Source organism: Corvus hawaiiensis, chromosome 26 (genome assembly GCF_020740725.1).
Source record: "Corvus hawaiiensis isolate bCorHaw1 chromosome 26, bCorHaw1.pri.cur, whole genome shotgun sequence".
Lineage (NCBI taxonomy): Eukaryota > Metazoa > Chordata > Aves > Passeriformes > Corvidae > Corvus > Corvus hawaiiensis.
In genome coordinates, this window is record NC_063238.1 from 4,200,541 (window position 1) to 4,223,093 (window position 22,553).

General features: G+C 40.8%; 1 protein-coding gene across 1 annotated transcript in view; it reads right to left on the bottom strand.

The window, feature by feature from the left end:
• ALKAL1 (ALK and LTK ligand 1) overlaps nt 1-21,356 on the bottom strand; it is a 36,952-nt gene extending 15,596 nt beyond the window's left edge. The window contains exons 1-2 of the mRNA XM_048287157.1: nt 20,933-21,356; nt 19,714-20,057 (exon numbers count right to left, since the gene is read on the bottom strand). Of these exons, the coding sequence (XP_048143114.1) occupies nt 19,714-20,047 (334 nt within the window). The 5' untranslated portion in view covers nt 20,048-20,057; nt 20,933-21,356. The remainder of the gene's footprint in view (nt 1-19,713; nt 20,058-20,932) is intronic.
• Between the last annotated feature and the right edge of the window lie 1,197 nt (nt 21,357-22,553).

Below are 22,553 nucleotides of genomic sequence, written 5' to 3' on the forward strand. Positions count from 1 at the left end.
TGACTACAGTGTTATACTTGAGAATTGCATGATAAAATACCCTGTGAATAAATGGAGCATGAAGTGTGTGCTTAGAGCTCTGACCTGGGTATTACTGCTAGAGGTAGACAGAAATATGTGGTCACCACTGTGGGCAGCTGTCACAGGGAGTTGATCCCAATCCCTGGCTGGGGCACTTTCCACACTGTGGTTTCCCAGTGCTTGAGAGAGCAGCTCCTAGCACAGCCCTCAGCAGCAGATGATGTTAAGCATCGCTGAATCAATTAGCATACACTTCTTTCTTCAGTACCCCAGCCAATTAAAAGGTCTTAACTTCCTCCTTTCATTATTATTCTTTGGCTGTGACCAGATTGCACAAAACTCTTACTTCTGGGGCCAGAGCTGGACAAAGTCCTTACCTGAAAAACTGAGGACTTCCAGCAGCTTTGGCTAGGCTGGAAATGCTATTTTTTCTATACTGCTATGCCATTGCTACCAGAATGGGATTACTTTTTGTTCTGTAGACAATAGCCATATCAATATAGATTGAAATGTTTCTCTGGTTCCTCATGTGGTGCCTGAAACAGCACAGAAACAGAGTATGTACTTCTTTGTTGAAAAATGTGTGATATTTTTATTCCCTACTAAGGGACCACCAATTGATTCTGAGGTCCTTAAGAGTGCTCAAAATCCTTAGGATGAATTTGTGGTTGTATTACAACTCAGTTCACAGACTAATAGATTTTATGTTTTTCTTATTGCAGTCTCCCACAGAGAGGGGAAAAAAAACCCCTTTGCTTTGTGCAACAAGGAGCAACTCCTTCCATCATTACTGATCACAAATCATTAAACATTTTATATTATTTGTGTTAGAAATAACTGCTATATGAGAAAATATCTACTTAAATGATGTAATTTAATTCTCTTAGACTACTCATCTGCGATTTCTACTACACAAACTGCATTTCTGCTTTTGTTTTGTTCTTTTTCTTCGTTTTCCACAATTAAGTTTATGATAATTTCTAATTGTCTTAGTAATTTTTTTGTTTATATACCCCCACTCCAACTCACATACCCTGCTTTCCCCCACTAGATCTGCAATTCATTCCTTCAGACAACGGAAAATACCTATTTCTGTGTGCAGTATTCCGAGAACTCACTGTGTTACTACACACACATTTCCCACTTACTGAATACTTTTGTTTTGAGACTTTGATGTGTACATACTGAGCATAGATGGAAAATGAGTCAATGCTCCAGACAGACACATTCCTTTCTGGCTGTAATATTGGTGTTTGAAATTCAACTTACCAGATTCCTCCAAGTGCTGTGTAATGAGGATTACAATAAATTAGCAAATTTTTTTTTCATTTTTTATCACTTTCTACTCTAGCAAGTGAAGAATTATCTAGTATCTCAGTATTTGCTGGGGAAGAAAAAGCCTCAGATAAATCCCTAAATCAAAACTTCTTGGATTCACAGAGGTAAGAGTGTCTGCTCAAGAGAAATTCCTGAATTAATATATAACTGCATACCACTGCCATCTACTGAATGTAGAACATGCTGAAAGTACCCATGCATACCTTCTTGCTCTGAGAGCAGAGTTTACCAGGCTACCCATTACCCTGTCTAATGGGAGCCCTTTCAGTTCCCACAATACAAAGTGTACTCCAGAGCCTAAGGGTTACACATAGAGTGCAATTAAGAATACATAATTAATGACTTGGTCAATTTATCCTCTCAAAGAGTAGACATAAACAGTATTCTAATCTCTCTGGACTTAACTGCTGTCCATACAAATTATAACTTTATTTATAGAGAATATTTGGAAGGCACATTGTGATATATGATTGTACCTCATTAGTCAAGTCCTAAAATGCTAGTTCTGCTCCCATGTCTGATAAATGCTTCCATGTTTAATTTTTTGTCCAGGCTGAAACAGTGCTTGTAAGGATACTTAAACCAGTGACTTAACATTTACTTTCCTTGGTATTCATTCCAGTAATATTTTTCTGATGTGAGGACGGCAAATAATATTTTTTAAATGCAGATTAACTGATATATCTTCAAATTCTCCCAACTTTAGATATGAACACAGTATCTTGTCTTGTACATACAGAATTTTAAGTTTTTATTCTGGAATATTCATCAGGAACTCAAGTAATGAAGTGGGCTGTGACATCAGGCAGTTTAGAAGTACAACAGAATGACCCCAAAGAGAAAGCCTAACAGGGTCTGCTTTCATAATGGTTGATGAAGTTTACCATGTCAGTCACCACTGTCAAGAGTATTACATTAAAAAAATCACTGTTGTTATTAACTGTGCTAAAGATGGGTGTAAAAGGAAGCACTAGCTTCCAAAATCAGTCTGGCATTTAGTCATGATTTCTATTTTTGTCCTCTCTTTGCTCTAGAGTCAACCATTCATTCTTATCCCAGAACGTCTACTCACGTATGTCCCGTCTCTCCTACTCACCCTTGTAAGTCTTATCTCCATCAGCTGCTCCCTTAAACCCAGGGGGATTAATGTCCACAGGGCATACAAGAGTGTAGCTGCAATCAATTTGGTTCTACCAAAATTGCAGTATTGCAAATACTGAACATTTAAAAAAATGTGTGAATTATTGTACAAAGGGATTCCTAAAACTGACAAAAAACCCAGATAAGGACACCTACAGATGGTAGTAAAATGTGAAAATGAGCACATTAAAAACATACAGAGAGCAAAGGCATACAGCTTTCCCAGTTCAGCACACTTAGTTTTTGTCTGTAGATCTATGTTTATATGTCCTCATAAAATTTGTTTGATGGATTGACATCTGCACACTACAGATGTGAATAGATTTGAAGTATTTCAAATTTCTCATTATTCACCTTTTGCTTGGAATGGAATATTTGTTATTTCTTTTAAGATTTCTAAATATAGTCTTGAAATTTTATTTGAAGTGCTGCCTTTTTACAGAGACCAGAGACAAATTCCACTCTCACTGATGGTTGTATACTCCCTCTCACTCATCAACACCCCATTCATGTAATTTCAAGAGAATTATGCAAGGCATTTTTTACCCAAATAGTTTTCAGCTGTCCTGTTATGACAGAGACCTTCAGGGGGATACCAAGAAACAGATGACAAATGTGAGACACTTAATTTCAGTTGGATTAATGAAATTTATTTGAGCAATGGTGCAGTAAACTTTATCAACGCTGTTATAAATAGTACGAAAGATTCTGCACATACTATTATATAAATAGTAACACAAAAGATGGGACTCAAATCTTTCTTCAAGAATATAGGGGTACTTATTTATCTCTAATAACTGATAAACAGGCAAGACAAGTCTTACATTAGCTAGGCACATTCCATTTCTTTGGAAAAGTTTATGACCAAGATTCTCGGATGTGCTTCCTGAAATAGCAGATAGCTGGATTCAACAAATACAGTAGATTTCCGCCAAATTATTCGAAGTGTGAAATACCAATTTTAATTCAAAATAACTATCTCAGTTATGATTTATGTCCTATCATCCCCATTGGGTTATGGCTTATGAACACCTAAGAGGGATAATTTCTCCTTAAATCCCTACTACTACCTCTCTCCTGGAGTCCTTCTGATTAAATGCTACATCTAACCTAAAAATGACGCAAGCTTGTAAACCATGAACCAAAACATGTTCTTAAACCTTGAGAAGAAATATATTTATTTGCTACAATGTTTTATTCCTAACTCCCCTATTCTTTGTTTACTGCAAATCATTAAATGGAGTCAGTTTCAGAACTAATTCAATTTACTTACTACTAGATTACAAAGGAGTACATGGGATTAGAAATTAAAGTCTCAAACTCCTTGCCACATTTCTGGCAAATCTGTAAGTAACATCCTACTGATTCAGCTAGTTTTTATGAAAAAAGTGTCCATTATCCAGGCCCTTTTTGGATATTTCAGACTGTAAAACATCACTGTTTTTAGGAAAAGCAAATGAACTTTGGTGTACATCATGAGACAGATAACTTTTAAAGCAGTCCATTTTTTTCAAGTTTCTCTTTCTGAAGCACCAGAGCCACAATTGTGTTGCTGTCTCAGAAGGCGTTATGTGCTCATTTCTATTCTAAATTTATATTCTAAATTTGTGCTCATTTGTATTCTAAATTTTCTTCACTGCTGCAGTTTTCTCTCCATTCATCTGTGGTAGAAAATGAATGAAGTCCTTTTTGAGAAAACAAGACCCTTAGTCCTGTAATCCTTGTACCTCTCTATTAAACATCACAGGACACAGTGAGAGCAGATTGCCCTGGCCAAGGATGCTGTGCTATTGCGGCTACTATCATGGCAGTTTTGCTGGCACAGCCCATCCCAAGCACAATCTGTGGGAAACCTGCCTTCTTTCATGCAAGTGGAGGGAGGTGAAGTGACATGAAGTCCTCTGAGACAAACTTTTGTCTCCAGGGTTTTCTATGCTTCAGGTGAAATCAGGTTTTCAACAGAAACTTTCACAAAATCAAATAATTAAGAGTAAACAAAGCAAACACATACTGATTTTACTTGACTTTGCTCTTTTTCATTTTATTGTGCTGCTAATTGGAAAGAGTACAGAAGTTCTTTCCTTTCCCAACTTTCTGACTTGAAGTCCAATGACCATCTTTGAGATACCACAACTGCTCATGTAGTCTCAGTTCCCCACTCTCTGTGATGGACATACTGTTTGAACCATACTGTTCAAAAGTAAAAGCACCTGTAATAGTACAAGGGCAGAGACTGGAAAATTCATCCAGATGTAAGAGAACCAAAGTAGGAGAAACAGGCATAGGAGCATTTGGTGTTCATCTTGTATCACTTGGAGCACTTTCAATGGATACAAGACACATTCCTACCTTTACTCATACCAACTTCAATCCTTCAGAAGCTATAGAGGAAAACTATTTTTAACCAAGGCCCTTCAGTAGCCTTAGAAGCAGAAAAGGTTGACTTGCAATCAGGGGAGGATGATACAGATCTGTTCACATCCGTGGTAAGGACCCAGACTGATACTTCCCCCACTCTTGCCCGTCCCTGCCCTACTCTTGCCAAGCCATTGCCCTTTGCCTTCTCCCCTCCCCTGTGCCCTGCTTGCCCTCCGCACCTCGTCTGGACTCTGCTGAGCTGAGTGGGAACAGAGAGTGACAGGAATAGTTCGCAATCGTTGCTATGAAGACAACTAACGGCATGAACAGTAATTCCAGGGAGGCCTTCCCACCTCAGCAGAGCAATGACTATTTACGGCCTGAAAGGGCTTGCCAACATCCAGTTCAACATCCTCTTAAGGGCAACAGATTATCCCTAGAGTTGGCTCCTCCAAGACTGGGCACTGAACTGTGGGAAGGACATAACCTGAGGCTGGAGGGAGCTAACTCACTCAAGCTACAGAAGAAACATTTAATCATGTCTGAAGTGTCAGGATAGGTGGACAGGGAATGGGGAGGATAGTTTTGCCTGCTGTGAACTATCCAGGTTTTTCAACACTGGGAATATTATGCTCTTCCTCTTCCCCTCAAACTTTGATTTTTCTTTGATTAATTCGCCATTTGTGAACGAAATGTAATTGATCACTGAGTGCTTAGACACTGTAATTTCTCAGAAAAAGAAATCACAGCTCACTTTTGGTGAAAAGACTGCTGTAATGGTATTATCATCATCATGAACTTGAAGAAGCTGAGCCCTAGCTGCAGTATGAATGCAAAACCCAGCACCTAAAAACTGCCCTATCTAAATCAGACTATTTCCCATAGTATCTTCCAAGTATGTCCAGAAATATGATACTAAATAAATTCTCTATGCTCTGTTCCTTTACAATGTCATCAGTTACATGCTCCACCAAGTCATTCATCATCCAGACAGCATTTGTACAAATACATGTCAGTCTGTTAATTGGCTGTAGATGTTTCCAAACATTTTTCTTTCTGTCACATCTACCAGTATTTTACCTTGTCACTAGTATTATGTGAAGGATCTTAGCCAGGTAATAGAAATGAACTTCAATTGCACATGTGAAGCCTTCTCCCAAAACCATCTTGTTCTTCATAAATGTAAGATTGTCAGTCAGCTCCAAGAAATATAATTCTGGTTGCAACTTAAAATTCCTTTCAAGTTTTCAGGTGCTACTGTCCTTATTTGGATAGTTTCCTCACTTCTATAAAGCCTTCATGATTTAAATATTGGGTTTTATTTGGGGTTTTTTAAAAGAGAATTTTAAAATACTAAAGAAAGCATTCATTAATGTGTAATGGTGAGATTAATAAAAAGTTTTCTCCTTTTATTCATAAAAGTAACAAACATCTCTTGCATGTTCATTACAAGAAAAAAAAATCTCTATGAAGTTGTAAGTCTTTCAAAACTAAAATTTCCCAAGGGGATATTTATAAGCTAATGTCTTTGAGCTGGGGCATGGGTCTAGTTCCCAAAGTGGCAGAGCTGTATTGCAAGACTACAATAAAGGGAGGAAAATACAGATATACCTTGATGTATCTCTTTGAGACTGGCATCTGTCAAAAACCAGTCTGAACCTGGAGTCCCAGTTTCCATGGTCAGTCACAGAAGCCATTGTTTGAATGTCAAATTTTGGAATAAAAACAAAGAGCAGCCAAGGAAATGCATTCTGTTTAGACTCTTAGCTTTTGTCTATACAATAAACCACAAAGCAGTTGTGTAGAAGCAGCTCTATGGATTCTCAGCTGGTACAATTATTCTAGGAGCTGGTGTACTCTCAAATAACACATTTTTGAGGACAGAAAAAACTGGAAGGAGAGTATGCCCTGATTCTGCTCTCCTTGATTTCAACAGGAGCAAAACCAGGTCTTCAATCTGTGTGTAATTCACATGATCTACTTAGCTAAACAATTAAGTCACAGCTCTGACATCTGATATTTATTTTAAGTTCTTTGAGCCAGATTCTCTTCCCTGAGCCTACCCTTTTTTCTGTTCTGGTGGCACAAAGGCTATAACAACCATGGATTTTCCCAGCTGGAGATTCCCTCAGCATGAATAAGTCTTTACCTGTCTGGCAAAATCAGCTTTCATGTTATTTCCTCCTCTATTGCACCCTCTGAATCTTTACTATACTCTTATGAGAAAGATTGAATTCCTGGGTCTGGGCTACAGCCCTCATCACTGTGCTTCAAATATCCTTAGCCTGTATACTTGCCTCTTCAAATTAAACCTATATGGTTAATTTAAAATAATCCTTAGGTTACTGTAACTGAAGTAAAAGCACAGTCTGCTCTGATGCTCCTTCTGTGGTATTTCAGAAGACACCTGAAGAGGATCCTTCCAAGGCATGTTACCAATGAGATACCTCAGAAGTTCTGAACTCATGAACTCCGGGTCACTTCTATCTGTGCAGGCCATGCTTAATAATTTAACCATAGTGCAAGGTCATCTCTAAAGAAAAGACCATCAATCAAGCATGCCAACTTCCCTCTCTCCACTCCAAGAGAGGAGAGGCTGCATGAAAGGATGACCTGAAGACAGGTTCAACTGAAAAATTCCACACAATCTGAAAAGAGTGTTTTTCAACCACTGCCTGAGTGGGGAACCTTATGGCTCCTTCTACATTATTGTAATGGATGCATCCAATGAGAAGAACCTTAAGTGAAGCTAGTTTAATGGAGATGAAAAAAATCAGGATGCAGTTTAACACCACTCTTATTTGAGTTCACTTTAACCAACAATGCAGTGTGGAACTGATCTACTGAGAAATGTGAATGCTCACGGGGGGACTGCCTCCTACGTGCACTGTGGGAAGTAATAGAACAATGCTAAGACATTTTGAAGGGACCACCAATTCTTCAAACTTCATCCACGTCTTTGAATAGGTTCACACTGTCGAGGAACCAGTCAAGGATCTGACTCCAGTCTCAAGATGAGATGCACTCACATCCTAACCCCTCATGCCTGTGCTCTTTTTTGATTAACTGAAACCTGGAGCTCTCCACAAGTATATGCTGGCACATAGTGTAGGCCACAGCTCTTCCCCAGTGGCACACAGCAGCCTCTGTGTGAGATATTTTCACATTATAGACTCTGCCTTGGACAGCTGAAGAGTCGTTCATTTCAGAGGCAACTGGAAACTGGTAGCAAACTGGTTTACCAAACAGGAAAAAAAAAAAAAGTGTGGAAACTGTGGTTTCTAAGAAGAAACTAAAGGTCTCCTTGAGCATCCCACTTATTTTGTTGTATGCCCTTTAGCTACCATATAGTTGTGCCCCACCTCTGGGGAGAATTCTATTCTAAAGTGTGAGTTCCAATGAACTCTTAAAATATTCACTAAACAGCTACCTACCACATTTGCCTTCCAAGCGCAATATAATGGTCCAACAAAGTAGGCTCACAGCTTCATGGGCCGAGATTGTTGGCCAAGGAAATGAGTCAGCTTGGGAGGTAAACAACATCGAAGAGAGCAACATTCAGAATGCAGCAGCCTCTTCTGATCCAATGCTTTTTAATCAGCCACTTTCCAATAATTCATTAAGACTTGAACAAAGAGATTGAAACATTGGCTTCTCCTAGGGCTTCAGTCAAGCGTAACAAAATTATAACAGGATGTATTTACAAGGTTGGATATCTTGAACTCAGCTGTAATTATGTGTATTAGTAATTCTTCAATAGCTGCTCAGAAAGCATATTTGTATTAGTTAATCCTTGCCTGTGGAGACCCTTATATTAGCTTGGCAAAAGAACATTAAGAAGGATGGATTTCTTTTTTTCCCTCTCAGCAAATCCCTATTTCCATCAGAAAACGCTGTGAGATCAAGAAATAAGCCAAATGTAGTGTATATGGTTACTTTTTTGCTATTGCTATTAGCGATCACTATAGAAAACAGTTAAAACTAGAATGGATAAGGGTCTAGGTCAACATATTCTGTTGTTTTCATTTGAAGTATAAAAACTTATTTAACAACTATACTTAGCATTATGAGATTCTGGAACAGCACCACACACATACAGATTAGCATTATGTGCATACTTCACCTTTTTTCTTTTCTCCTCTGTCAGAGATGTGAACATGGAAAACACTAAAACATATATTTATTTTGTCCAAACTGGCACAAAAAGTAAAGAAAAAAATCTCGAAACTATTACAGATCTGATGTATGACTTTATGCAAAAGATCCCTCTTTTTTTAAGAAAATCTAACAAACAGGATAGCATATCCCTCAAACAATCCAAATGAGAAAATGTAGCGTATTATGAAACCCTTGCTATTTTGAATACTAAAGCTGTGAATATGTACTTGCCCCTTTCCAAGAAGAAAGCTGCATTACCATACTAATTGTTCATTAAACTTAAAAAAGGATAATTCACTGAAAAGATTGAGACATATAGGAAAGACTGGTCAAACTATTCAAGGCATTATTTACTGAAGCTATCTTTCCCTATTCATAATTTTTTTTTCTATAACAGAAAACAATTTCCATTAATTCACCTATCAGCTACTTGGAATCACTAAGCTATCACGGGAGGTATTTCAGATGAATCCAGAGACTCCAAATTATGCCTGGGAAGTTATTGGAGGGCTCCTGACTGAAGGCAAAACCACTCTTAGAATAAGATACAGAGACTACATATAGATAAGTATTAAGAGGAAATTCACTTTGTGCAACTCTGCAGGACTCTATGCAAAGCACTCTGAGCTATCATGGCTGGTAATAAATGTAGATTCTGGAATATTTGCATAAATTAAACACAAGAACAGCTGCAATACATCAAAGGCAATATATGAACTAGTTGAATGGACTGAATGAAAACTGATGACATGTGCTTAACTGCGTACAAGCCAAACTCAGCACTGACAAACACAGGCAAACTCTACTGGTGTGAAAGGAAATAGAATCGAGTTTGCCAGAGCTTAATTAGACCCTGCTCTTTTTTCTAAATATGCATAGGCTCCAGGTTGATTGCTGTGCAAATGATAATGTTTAACTGTACTTTACATTTCCTGTGCTTATTTTAGGAATGTTTTTATTTCTTTCCAAATTCGAACAGATACAGAAATACCACAAATGGATTAATAATACACCATTTCTCCATTATAAATACTTTATCCCAAACAACGGCTTTAAAGGTGTTCCCAGTGATCATATGTCAGGTTTATACTCAGGCTGAGGTCATTTTACCCTATCATAGTTGCATAAGGAGACCACTTATAACGTATAACTAAGATCAAAATATTTTGAGTGTTACATATAAATGAATCAAAGATAGTGAGCTACTTAGACATACTAATACTGGAGGTTTTATCTTCAAGGATCATAAACAGGTGTAACATACATGCAACCATACATTTCAGTGGGCCAAAAGGTGCTGAGCAGAAACAGCTGACCTTAAAAAAGCAGAAAACACTTTCCATATCTTGGTACTGAGCAACTTTAACCTTTCCCTGATTTTTTAATACCATTGTCACAGTTATAATATTCTGGGATTCTGAGATAGAGTGTAACTGCAGAGGAAGTGGTACCCTTAACACTTGAGAGGTTTTCTCTTTATCCTAAGATAAGACTTAACATGTTTGTAACACTTAATCTCCAGATTTTCTCCTTTTTTTCACTCCTTGTTCTGACAGGAAAGGAACAGCTATCCCAGCCAAAAGTAAAGAAGGAGAAGCAAGGCTTTTCTGGAGGTGCAGCTCAGTTCTGGGACAGTGGACTTCAGTATAAATGTGTAGTTTGGATTTGCATCAAGGATTTTGAAAGCCCTGACTTCATCTTATATAAGTGATCCTCCATATTTCCATAGAGCTGAATCACATATACACACATGGAGTGACTCCACCATGTAGGTAATGTGGAGTCACCCTGTTCACGAGAAGTAGATCTGAGTGTAAATTTGCTGTACCTTTGCTAGTCTTATACACACAAATTATGTATTTTATAGTAATCCCTTTTCTGAAAGAACGAAAATTGCCTGATATCTGGAAAAGTGACTTGTTACTGAATAAAGGGGGAAATCTGTATATGTTACCTTCCCATACAAACTTGGAACTTGATCTTATAACAATGGGAAGCCCAAATTGTGGTACCTTGCTAAATTACTACTGACTAACAGGTCCATTCAAAATTCAGGTGCATAGTATTAAATGCAAGCAATTAGCCTACTCTAGATTGTCTTCTGGCCCAGAAGATCTCCCTGGAGACCATAAGAAATCCTCATAATTAGTATGTTTTGGCCGTAACTCTTTGTCTACTATGTAAAAGACAAGTTCTGAAATCTTTCTCCTGAATTTCCTAAACTGAAATTTCTGTGACAGCAGAGAAGTCTCTCATGTGTTAGGCATGCTATGTCATTAGCAGACAAAGAAGTAATTACTCTATCATGATTAGAGTAATAACATCACAGCTATCTCCTTACTCATTTTAATCCAATGGGATTTAAGGGTTTTACTAATCCAGGGCATACATCCACCACTGCCACATACACTGACAAGGATGCATTTTCTAACACTTCATTTCAAAGGTTCTTATTACTGAAACACATCATAAACAGCAAAGGTTAGGGAAGAAAAAGTTTCGGACTGTTTTCCAGTAGGGTTTTATTTTGCTTTTCACTTTATTTTACAGGCTTGAGTGAAAAAGGAGAAAATAATTTGAGTAGCAAAGCCTTAATTAGATTTGTGCTATGTCACTCAGGATTCTGTCTAAAATCTGCAAGGAACATGACAATGATTGCTTTGCTGATGTAACTGTAAACGTTTTTCTTTAAGTTAAAGACACAGATTTCAAAAAATGTAGTAAGATAGCATGTACTAAAATGCAACTGAACCAATTTACTTGGATTGAGAAAGAAAGACTTAGTAAGCTTTTAAAAAAACATCAACAAGAAAATTTTTTTAAAAAGTTTAAATATTCTTTGTATTCAAAACTGTGCCTTTACCATGAGTGGTTTTTGCTTGACTACATACATTTTAACTGTATGTTTAAAAACAAAGTATTATGATCAAAAAGTAGCCACAGTTTGTAACTTCAAACAGTATTTTTCACGGGTGTTAAAGCTTGTATTAAACACATTTTTATGCACTGTTTTGGTAAAATCAGTGGAGCACAGCACATAAATGATTTTTTGCACAGCAGACATAACAAAGCATACAATAATATAAAAATGGCCACTAATCAATCAAATGCTTGGATCCTTCGTGTGTTAAATCTTGTTTATAACCTAAAGAACTATGCCCTCAGTAGGCAATCAATAGCCAATTAAACCCCTCACTAGAGCAACTGTTTTCCAATTGACCGACATTAAAAACCCACCAAACTTGAGTAAATAGCCTGTAGGACTTCCACAAAAGTAGTAACCTCTAATTCACAAGTGACAAAATGAAGCAGTCATCCTTAAATTGAATAGAAAAGCCTAACCATCAACCATCAAAACCAAACATAAGCAACAGCTGAGCTTTCTTTTTTTTTTTCAGTACAATGTCACCTGAATGCATGCAATGAAAAAGAAGATATTTACTGTGACTATTAAAGTGTGTTTATGTGGTATGTTTTAAAGCAAGTGTTACAAATTATTAACATAGGGTATGGTCACATTTCAGTTTTTGGTTTTTTTTAACTTCCATGAAATGTAGGAGATAAAACTCCAAAAATTTTAGTTCCCTGGAAAACAGATGTTAATAAGGGGGATATTTTCCCCTTCCTACAAACTCCTTTCAGATCACTTGGAGAGATCTTCTTTAACAATAAAATTATCCCAATGCAGACAGTGGCCTTACATATATTTTAGGCATGGAACCAGTCACCCCCTTCTCTCTGCAGCACTTCAGTGGCTCTTTTTGTAGATGGTGCATCTTTCTCGGGTACCTCATTGGTTTTGAAGTTTTGCTTATAGATTTCCACAGTGACTACTATTATGCAATTGTTTTTATACTGTGATAAGCACTTTGAAAAATATAAGCCTGTCTTGGGGTGACTTTATGATGTGTAACCCATATCACTGCCCTATGCCCAGAACAAAGCCTTTGTAAGTCACACTGGTAACTCTTAAATCACATGTGGGTCTGAAACATCACATCATTCTCATGCAAATTGCCCTCAAACCCTATTAATTAGAAGAGGAGTCTGTGTGCCTTGATGTATGGATGTATGTATACATCTCTTCTTAAATCTCTCTCCCTGTATACATAGTTATTTAAAAAGCAACATCATCTCCACACATGAAGCAGTGTATTTTCAAGGCTAAAGGCTATTTATCAAAAATAAATGTATTACAAAGCCTTACACCCTGTGCACTGTCATTCTCCCACTTCTCAGAGGCTTTCCCTGGCAGACTAACACCTGAAATAACAAACCACAAAAACACAGAGACCTGCCATTCTTTTCTGATAGAAAAATCAAATTGTGCCTAATGGAAAGAAGAAAACCACACGAAATGTATCAGCTCTTTAGTTTGCTCACAGGCTCAGGGCCAAGCTGGACTAATTCAAAATGCATGCTGCTCCTGAATTACAGATAGTAATGCAGGAAGATCTACTTTGAAACAAACTTCTGTTTTCTTTGTTGCTCTCTTCCCTGCATATTGGAGGAATCCTGGCATACTTCAGGCCCAATCCTGGTGTAATACAGTGAAAATTCTGACATTCACTTTTCTGGAGCCAGAACTGCACACATTAGTAATTGTGTGTCTTGTCACGCTAAATAGAAGTTTTATAAAAATATGAAATAGGACAAAAACAAAATCCAGAAGATGTCCTCATCTTGATTAAAGCAATAGCTCAACAGAAGAGCTTTTCTATATGCTGACATCCTATCTTGCTCCTGAGACAGCACAGTGCACTCTGAAATGTTTGCTGCTCAGGGTACTGCAGTTCGACAAGGCTTCTCCCTTCTTGTGCCAGGACAGCACATCTCAGATATCGAGTGCCCTTTGCTGGGATTAAAGGGAATGAGAGGAAAGCCCCTTGGAGACCACTTCATCTGAAGGATTGCTCTGATGTACTTCATTATATTTTAAGTCTCCCTGTACGTAACAACTACTTTTTTTTATCTTTGCTCACTCCCTCATCAGCTCTCAGAGTTGGTCCAAGGGCTTGACATTCTCCACCATGATATGGAAGACTTATGGCTTATCCTAGATTTCAGATGTCTTTTGTTCAGTGGCCTGGCTCTACTGTCTGGGAATTATGTTTGCCAAACATAGAGTATTGCTGCTAAAAGGCATATTACACAATACCCCTAAAAACCCATGCAGGCAGGGAAAGGAATGTAGCAGTGGTGTGACAGATAGCAAAGCAATCACAATCATGATTGATTCAAGCACTGCATAGGACTGAAGGCTGAAGGAGTATACAATCTCAGCACCATTTGGGATTTCCTTTCATCAAAGGAAATGAAAATTCATCCTGCCCACTTGTATTTTTTGGGTGGAACTGACACCTAACCGTGGTACAAGCAGAGGTAATGGTTATTTCCGCTGAACTCACTGGGACTGTTTATATTTCTGCCTCATGGTGTGGCAAGACCCTGACAGCCCCTCCAATCCTGGCTCAGTAACCACTGGCCTGGGAAGCATATTGCCCTATGCAATCTTCACTCCCTCCAGCACTCAAGCCAGTTGCCCTGTCCCAAGGACACTGCCATATAGATGTTCCGCTGAGAGGAATAGTATTTGATATTTAATTACCTTTGTTAATCTATGAGAATATATTTTCTTTTAGTCACTAGATCTGGAATATACAAACTTAGAATTTATTTCCATATCATGTCCACCTCATTAAAAATAAAGAAAAACAAGCCCCTAAACCATTTGGAATACGGCTTATACTAAGCTTTCAAAAGCAGAATATATTTGCCTTGTTTTGTTTCAGAAAAGCCTACCTACCAGCTTGACTGTAAAAATAATTGATTCAAAAATGTCAGTTATAGAATGAGGAATGATTACTACAGATCACAAGAATTTATTTGGATTGTTTTAATGTAACAGTTATTCTTTTTTTAAACCAATTTCAACCACTATTTTGCTAATTTCTAAGATAATGTTTGTTTTGGTAAATGTGATTTTGGAGAATGGCATTTTTATTAACTCTCATCTTCTTTTAAGTCTCCTGAATGTGTTAATTCCTATTAACACAATACAGTAAGAAAGGGAAAAAAAAAAAGCTAGCTTATTAACAGAAATAATAATCAGATGAGGCTTAAGCATTACAAAGAACTCTGTGTTATGTCATACCATACATTTTAATTTCTTAGAGAAAAAGTTTACATTCCTCAATGGTCTCCTTTTTTTATTCCAGATCTGTAATTACATTCACTGAAGCAGTTTAGTATTAGGCACAGCAGGTCTTGTAGAATTAGGGACTTCCAGCTGTAACTATCACCACACCTACAGGAGATCTTTTTAAGTGAGGAAAAAAACCAAAACTTTTCTTACACCTTACATAGGATACATGGGTTTGATTTAACCCCAAACTAAAATAAACCTCAAATGTATCTTTCAAATCTAATTCATTATGAATAATGGTTAAACTAGCACTATGTCATAGGACAACTTACAGTTTTCTGCTGCTGATGTGTAAGAAATTTTGGCATAAAACTGAACTCCTAAGTGTAATCTCAAAGTTTAAATATTTTGAGGGCCAAATTCTCTCCTCTGATATGTTATTCTAAATCTGAAGTAGATATGCTCAGGAGGCTAATTTGAACATACTCATAAACTGAGAGCAATATTTATCTTCATTCCTTCATGCTTGAAAAATAACTACTCAAAATGTTTTAAAATGTCTTGTTGGTCTCCCAGGACAAAAAGGAAATTTCAGCCCCCTAACCCTTGTAAGTTTAGATAGCTCCTTTCTCCACTGTGGTGGGCAATAGGTAAGGAAAGAACAGATAATGCAGATTTTTTTATTTCTCAATATTTCTTTAAATCTAATTACATGGAAGCTATTCTGGTTTTGAGGAAAGTGTTTGGATAAATGTAACAAAGAAAATCTAAGAAGAATGACAAACTATTCTAGTTCCCCTGACTTGACATCCAAAAATAACCTGAAGCTGAATCTTCTCTTTGTGAAAATACATGTTTTCTTCATAAAAAAAGCTGACCACAGTTATGCATCAGAAGCAGGGGATAGTTATAAAAAAGATTACCCATTGAAGAGCTTTCATCACTAAGCTTAAAACACTTTGAGACATCTCTTAGTGAAAAAAAAAATCACACTCAAGCATAGAAACTTCATGGAAATCAGGCAAGTAAAGGATGTTATGACAGAAAATTTAATCTCACTGGATATAATAATTCAAAGGAACAATTTGTATTTTTAGTGACATCCTACCAGGAATCCTAGAAAAAACAAAGATTGCTTTTTGGTTTGTTGGAATTTCATCTAAAGGTACTCTTCAGAGTAAGTGCTCACTCTCCTTAATCAGGTCACCAAGAAAAACAGGGACAGATCTGTGTCAGATAAGACTTTTGAACATGTAGGGATAAAAGAGATAAGACAGCTGAAGTGATGGTGAAACTGATATCTCTATTGCATATGTGAGTGTCCTGGGTCCTACAAGAACCATGACACAAATTTGCTTATGGTTAAGAAGCACATGACATGGAATATAACCTTGATTATTAAGGGGGAAGAAGGACCTAAAGAGTCCTTTCCAGGCAGGTCACAGCATCTCACTGGCCCAACACAGCAGGGCAGGTTTGAGTGTCCACTCTACTTCAGTCATGCCCCTTTGCTCTGTGACAAAACCACATGAAGTAGAGCACAACTCTTATTCCCATGGCATAGCTCTAGCCCAGAACCTGTCTGTGAACCACCTGCTAGCCACATCCAGATGGCATATCACAGACCAAAACCACTCTCACTTTTATATCCTACATATTCATCTATAACTGAGTGGTACATGTACCATGTCTGACAGTTAAGGGTTTCACTCTTCTTTTTCCTGCCTCATCAAAGACACCCTATAGGTGCTGTGCTTTCCCATTTGGCCTGAGCTAAATGAGCGGGACCCCATAAAACTACGAAGGAGGTCCTATCCCCTCTCAAACCTCACCCCTGGATATGTGCTGCAGCCACTCACCCTGTGCTGCTCCTAGAATTCACCCAGTGGTACTCCAGGTCAGCTTTCTCACTATACAAATAGTTAACCAAGGCCTTAAATGAAATAAAAGAAAGGTGAGGGTGGAGGTGCGGCTCAGCGAGTGGCTAGACTAAAGCTGGAGAGAGTCCTGAGAGTGAAGGAATGAGAGAACAGGAGGGGAAGTACATTTCAGTACTCCTGCTATTCAACTCATTGATGATACAGAGTAGCATCCTCAGAAAATAAAAAAGAAAAAGAGAAAACACACAGAAATTATTTGTCTTGCATTCTCTGTTCTGTATACAGCACTATTCCGGATGCTTTTTTGTTTCAAACAAAAGAAGTAATTAGCTGCTCAACTGTCTTTTAAATCAGACACTTGGGTTTGATTTTCAGCAGCTACAGACAATCAAAATATGTAACTCCAGTTTCAAATGCTTGGCTGAGTACTCCACTGAATGCAACGACTTTCCTGCCTGAGGGGAAGATAAGCTGCTCTGTTCAGCTGATGAACAGGTAATACCAGCTGGAGTAAAAAGCTGCCATTAATGTGTTGGTGACAGGCGTTATAAAAAAAAGAGTTAATGACTTGTAACAAAAGCTGTGTCACATTCTTCTATCCAACAAAGCAAGTACACACCGTCACAACAGGTGCTAATTTGTATCCTTGGTATTGGTAACTAAAAATGAGATGAATCCAAAAATGTGACTATTATTTAAACTGTAGATCTGCTCTTTCAGGCTGAGGAGAAAGCTACCTTTGTGGCTGCCCATAGGACACTGCACCTACACTGTGGACAACTGGAGAATTTCTCTAAGGAAGTTCAGCTGTTTCTTTTGTGTACAACATAATTACTAAAAGTAACAACTAACAGAAAACAAAATCTTACAGTGTACAAAACTGATAGATTCAAGAAAATTCCCCTTCAAAATTATATAAATATTATGAAATATTTATGCTTTCTATAGTTAAAAGAATTATTTAGTTAAGAGCAAATATCTCACATGGGAGATACTGTTGTCTAAAATAGAATTTTCTTCAAGCCACCTGATACTAGTAGTTATTCCAATAATTATTGCAAAGTATAAACCTGAAAGTAATTCTCAGATTTATACTATTCTGTCTTTCATTCTCTTGAAAAGAAGAATGTAAGCCTTCATGTATTCTGCCTTGAAAAGACCATTTAACATTTTTTTCTTGGGCTGAGGTCTTGCCCACAGCACATAAAGTATTCAAGCCACAGTAAATAAACACCTCTGACCAGGCATGCTGATAACCTGCAACATCTTTTCCAGTCAGCACACAAATCTGTGGCAATCTGGTTTGGGTTGGTTTTCCATAACTACCAGAGACTTTACAGTCTGAAAAGGCAAGAATATCTGGAAGTTCACTGGAACAATACAACCCCTTAGTGATGTACAGTCCAATACCTGGAGCAGATCACACTGAGAAGCTTCAAGGCCAGAGCATTGATTACTTCTTGATTGATAAATTTTGGCCCAGTTTCCTTAGAATGTGCAGCAATCTCCCTGTGCAAGTGCTGCCCTACCAATCAGTTATTCACCTATTAACTTCTGAATTTGTCATGCAACTTCAAGATTTTCCAAAACTAGGCTTAATTTCCTTTAAAACGGACTACTGAACAGAAAAGAGTAAGTCTACCAGTGAGACTTGGGCAGGGCTGCATCTCAGCTTCATCCATTGCCAGCCATCAGCCACAAGGGCGCTCTCCAGGGACACAAATCCCTAAGAAACCGAACTTCCCTGGGTTCCCTCAGTTTGGTTTCTCTCCAGCAAGGTCTGTGACAGGCAACAAGAGAAAAATATTAGTGGGCTACAGCCAGGGACAGTCACTAGATTCTCCTTTTTTTGCGGAACTGCACCATCCTAACCCACGCAAACTCCTCAGGCAGCTCCGCTCCAGTACGAAATGTTTTTGCGTGGCTCTGCATCAAACCTAGCAGTGTCAGTCTCCTAGCCAAAGACAGTGTGAGTATCAGCAGGCAGCTGTGCTTGGCCCTGAACTGTCCCTGCTGTCACTGCCAGCAGTGCCAGTTCTGGAGATGGCTCCCTGCCCCAGTCTGAGCATCCTCTGAAAGGTGAAATAAGCCCCATGCCCAGCACAGTCTGGATCTTCTGCACCTGCCCTGCAAAACTAGAGAAGTGCATCACACGAGAAGCAGCAAAGTTGAAGAGGAAGTTTAAAGGAGTACGTCCAGACAGCTGTCGCTCAGATTGGTCATTTATGCTCTTTGTGCAGATCAGAGGAGCAGTCCTAAGTTTGGGGAGAAACGGGGCCCCCAGTGCTGCGCTGCAGTATAGGGAAGTTGGAAGGCTTGCTCTGAGGGATCAATGGTGGCCGCAGCTGACCTCCCGGCCGAAGGTGCCGAAGCCCCAGTGACCCTCTCCTGCCTTCCGTCTCGGATACCCCCACAGCTTCAGCTGGGGAGCGGGGCTGGGCTGCGCTGCCCTCAGGGGGGTCGAACTCAGCAAAGGCAGAGCCCACCTCGTGGCAGCTCCGGGACGATGGCAGGGCATCCCCCGACCCGCTTTCCGCTGGCCCGCTCCCTGCCGCAGCGGGATGCGCCGGCAAAGGAGCCGTCGGGCTGGGCGGCTGGAGGAGGTGGCAGGAACGGGATCCGGAGGGACTGCACCCCCGGGCTCCCTGCGCGGGGCAGCGCGGCGGCTCTTACCTCCGTGCCGGGCGGCGGCGAAGACCCGCGGGGGCGGCGGGGCGGCGGCGACGGCCGGGGGCGGCCGGGGGTCGGCGGCGGCCGCGCGGGGCTCTGCCGGGGGGGCACTGCTGCCGCTGTACCGCCGGGAGATCACCCGGTCCCTCCGCGGCGGGCGGGGCGGCGGCGGGCGGCCGTCGTCGCCCAGGGCTTGGAGGAGGATGTCGAGGAGCGCCCCCCGCTCGGCTCCGGCGGCGGGCACGTCCCTGCCCTCGGCGCCCGGCGGCGGCCTGGCCGAGGCCAGCAGCAGGAGCACGATGGCGGGCAGCGCCTGGCGCTTCTTCGCCCCTCGCATCTCTGCGGCGCTGGGAGGAGGCAGACAGCGAAGGCGGTCAGCGTTGGGCCCGGCCCGCACCCCACCCGCCCGCCCCCCATGCCGCGCCCGGGGGCACCGCCGCTCCCGCACGCTGGGCCGGGCGAAGCCCGCGGAGCGCCGGCGGAGGGGGCGCGGAGCGGGGACCCGACGGGCCGGCACCCCGCAGTGCCGCCACGCTCGCCCAGCTCCTCGGAGAGTGCGTTTAATAGTCACGGATTAGGGCAAGGTTATTAACCGCGCCGCACATATTCGCGGTACAGGGTTTTGCAGGGGATTTGCTCGGCTCCCTTTGCCCTTGGAGTCCCCGCGCCCGCGGGTGCCTCCTGGTTCTGTTGGCGGAGCAGGGCGGCGGGGGAGCCCCCACGATGGGCCAGCCTTGTCCAGCCACCTTGTGCTCCACCCGGGGAGCGCCACAGCGGGGGGTTCGGGGAGCGAGCACGGACGGCAGGGGGATGGAGTTCAGTGAGCGGAGAGTTACATCGGAACTGCCGCAAATCAGGGTGTAAAGGGCGAAAACAATTACCGCAGGCTGGGGCTTCGAGAGCAGCCCTTAATGCCCTAAGTAAGCTATTCTAATTATAGAAAACGGGTAGAATTAAGAGGGAGGGAGGCAAATTCTGTTATTTACAAACTGTGTTCTAGTTGGCCTGCCTTGCAAATCCTCTTGGGCGAAGGAGTTAATCGGAGCCTCAAGGGAGCCGGCTCTCCCCGACGGCTCGGGGCTCTCCCTTCCTCCGCCGCCGCCGGGGCGCACGGCAAACCCGGTGAGTAACCGGGCAACGACCCGCGGTTGGCTCCGGGGCAGCGACACCCCCTCGTTCCACACCAAGATCCCCTCCAGAGAGCCGGCGGGAGGCCGCTTACCTTCAGGCGGAGGCGAGTCCGGCTGGGTGCGTGCGGGCTGGGGAGCCAGGTCCTGTGCCGCCGTCGGAGAGCCCGTGTCCCCGCGGAGGCTCCGCCGGGCGCGGAGTGGGGCGCTCGGTGCTGCGCCCGGAGATGGGGGATGCGCCCTCCAGGGCCATGCGCTTCTCTTATATAGTCCACACCGGCGTACTCATTTGAGTACTATCGACTTTAGGTGGGTGGCAGTCGATGGAGACACCTCTGGTAATCACTCTTGGGCTCAGAGAGGGTCTTTTCTGACAAACTTCCTCCTCCCCGATTGTCCCCCGGTGGATGGCAACTGAAAGCTGCGTTTGAAGTGACTCTGATCTATTTGTGAAATTAGATTTCCCTGAAGATTGGGGAACGCTTACTAATAAAGCTGCCGGCTCAAGAGATTAAAATGTGCTTTAACTTAGCGGGATTCCCTTGGGAGTACAACAAGGAAACTAATTCTCCCCTTCTTTTATTGAACCAAGAAGCCGTGAGCAAAGTCTGAAGTGTGTATAAATTCGGTTCTGTTTTGATGGTAAGGAAAGTGGTAATCTGTCTTCGGCAGGTGAATTCATGAACTACAAACCTTGTAAAAGTTTGCTTCTTCAAAACAGCTTTTTTAATTTTTGACAATGAGACTTAATGAAAAGTTTGCAAAAAAGGTAGTAACCTAACAAAACCATTAAACCCACAGGTTAAAAAACTTGCCTCCTAAAGCCCTAAATAGATCAGCCAAAAGTTAGTGAATAGAATCTCAACTTTCAGAGAGCACTTGAATTCAGATGCTCTCGACAGACTGAAAAGCAATACACATTTTTCAGATTATACCAGACAATATTTTATGTTGGTATTTTGCAAGTATAACTCTGTCATAAGTTACCACTTAGATATTTACTTAATAAGAGTGGGAGAAAAAGAAAAAAAAATGAGATATCCTTTAAGATGTGAAAATGGGGAATTTAGATTTGAAAAAGATTTAAACTATTCTGAATCTGTCTGCCATACAACATTTCCCTACAAACTATGTCTCTTTCCCCAAGTCCTTCATTCATGCCCTTCTCTGGTTATCTCAGGCAGCACACACTCAGGGCTGTATCTCACAGGGACTATGTCATTGCTGGTGATGGGAACCAGCTTCTTCCCCACATCACCCTATGCTTGTGCCATCCTCACTCATCTTTGGGGGTGTGATCCCACAAGATCAGAGATCAAGCCATGTTTAACTAATAAAGACTTACAAAGGGTTTTGTCACACAAATGTTTTTAGAGGTCAGCATGCTGCACTAGATACTCTGGTCTGACCTGTGGATTCCCAGGATAACTGAAGCAAAGTGCCATTCTCTCGCTATGGGATTTCCTGCTTTTGCATCTTTATTGGGTGCATATAAGGAGTTTACTTTTGTCAGGCTGATGGTTAGGCTGAGTGAAGAAGGAAAGGGGAGAAATAAAGCAGCATATTAATTAATCAGCTGCAAAATAAATCCCAAAATTTCTCTCCTTTTCTTATTTGTTTCTATTGTTTTATTATTCTTTTATTTTGCCCACAGAGACACATACTGACACCACAGAATAGGACTGAATTTTTCTCTGGAACTGCCTTAGCTCAAGC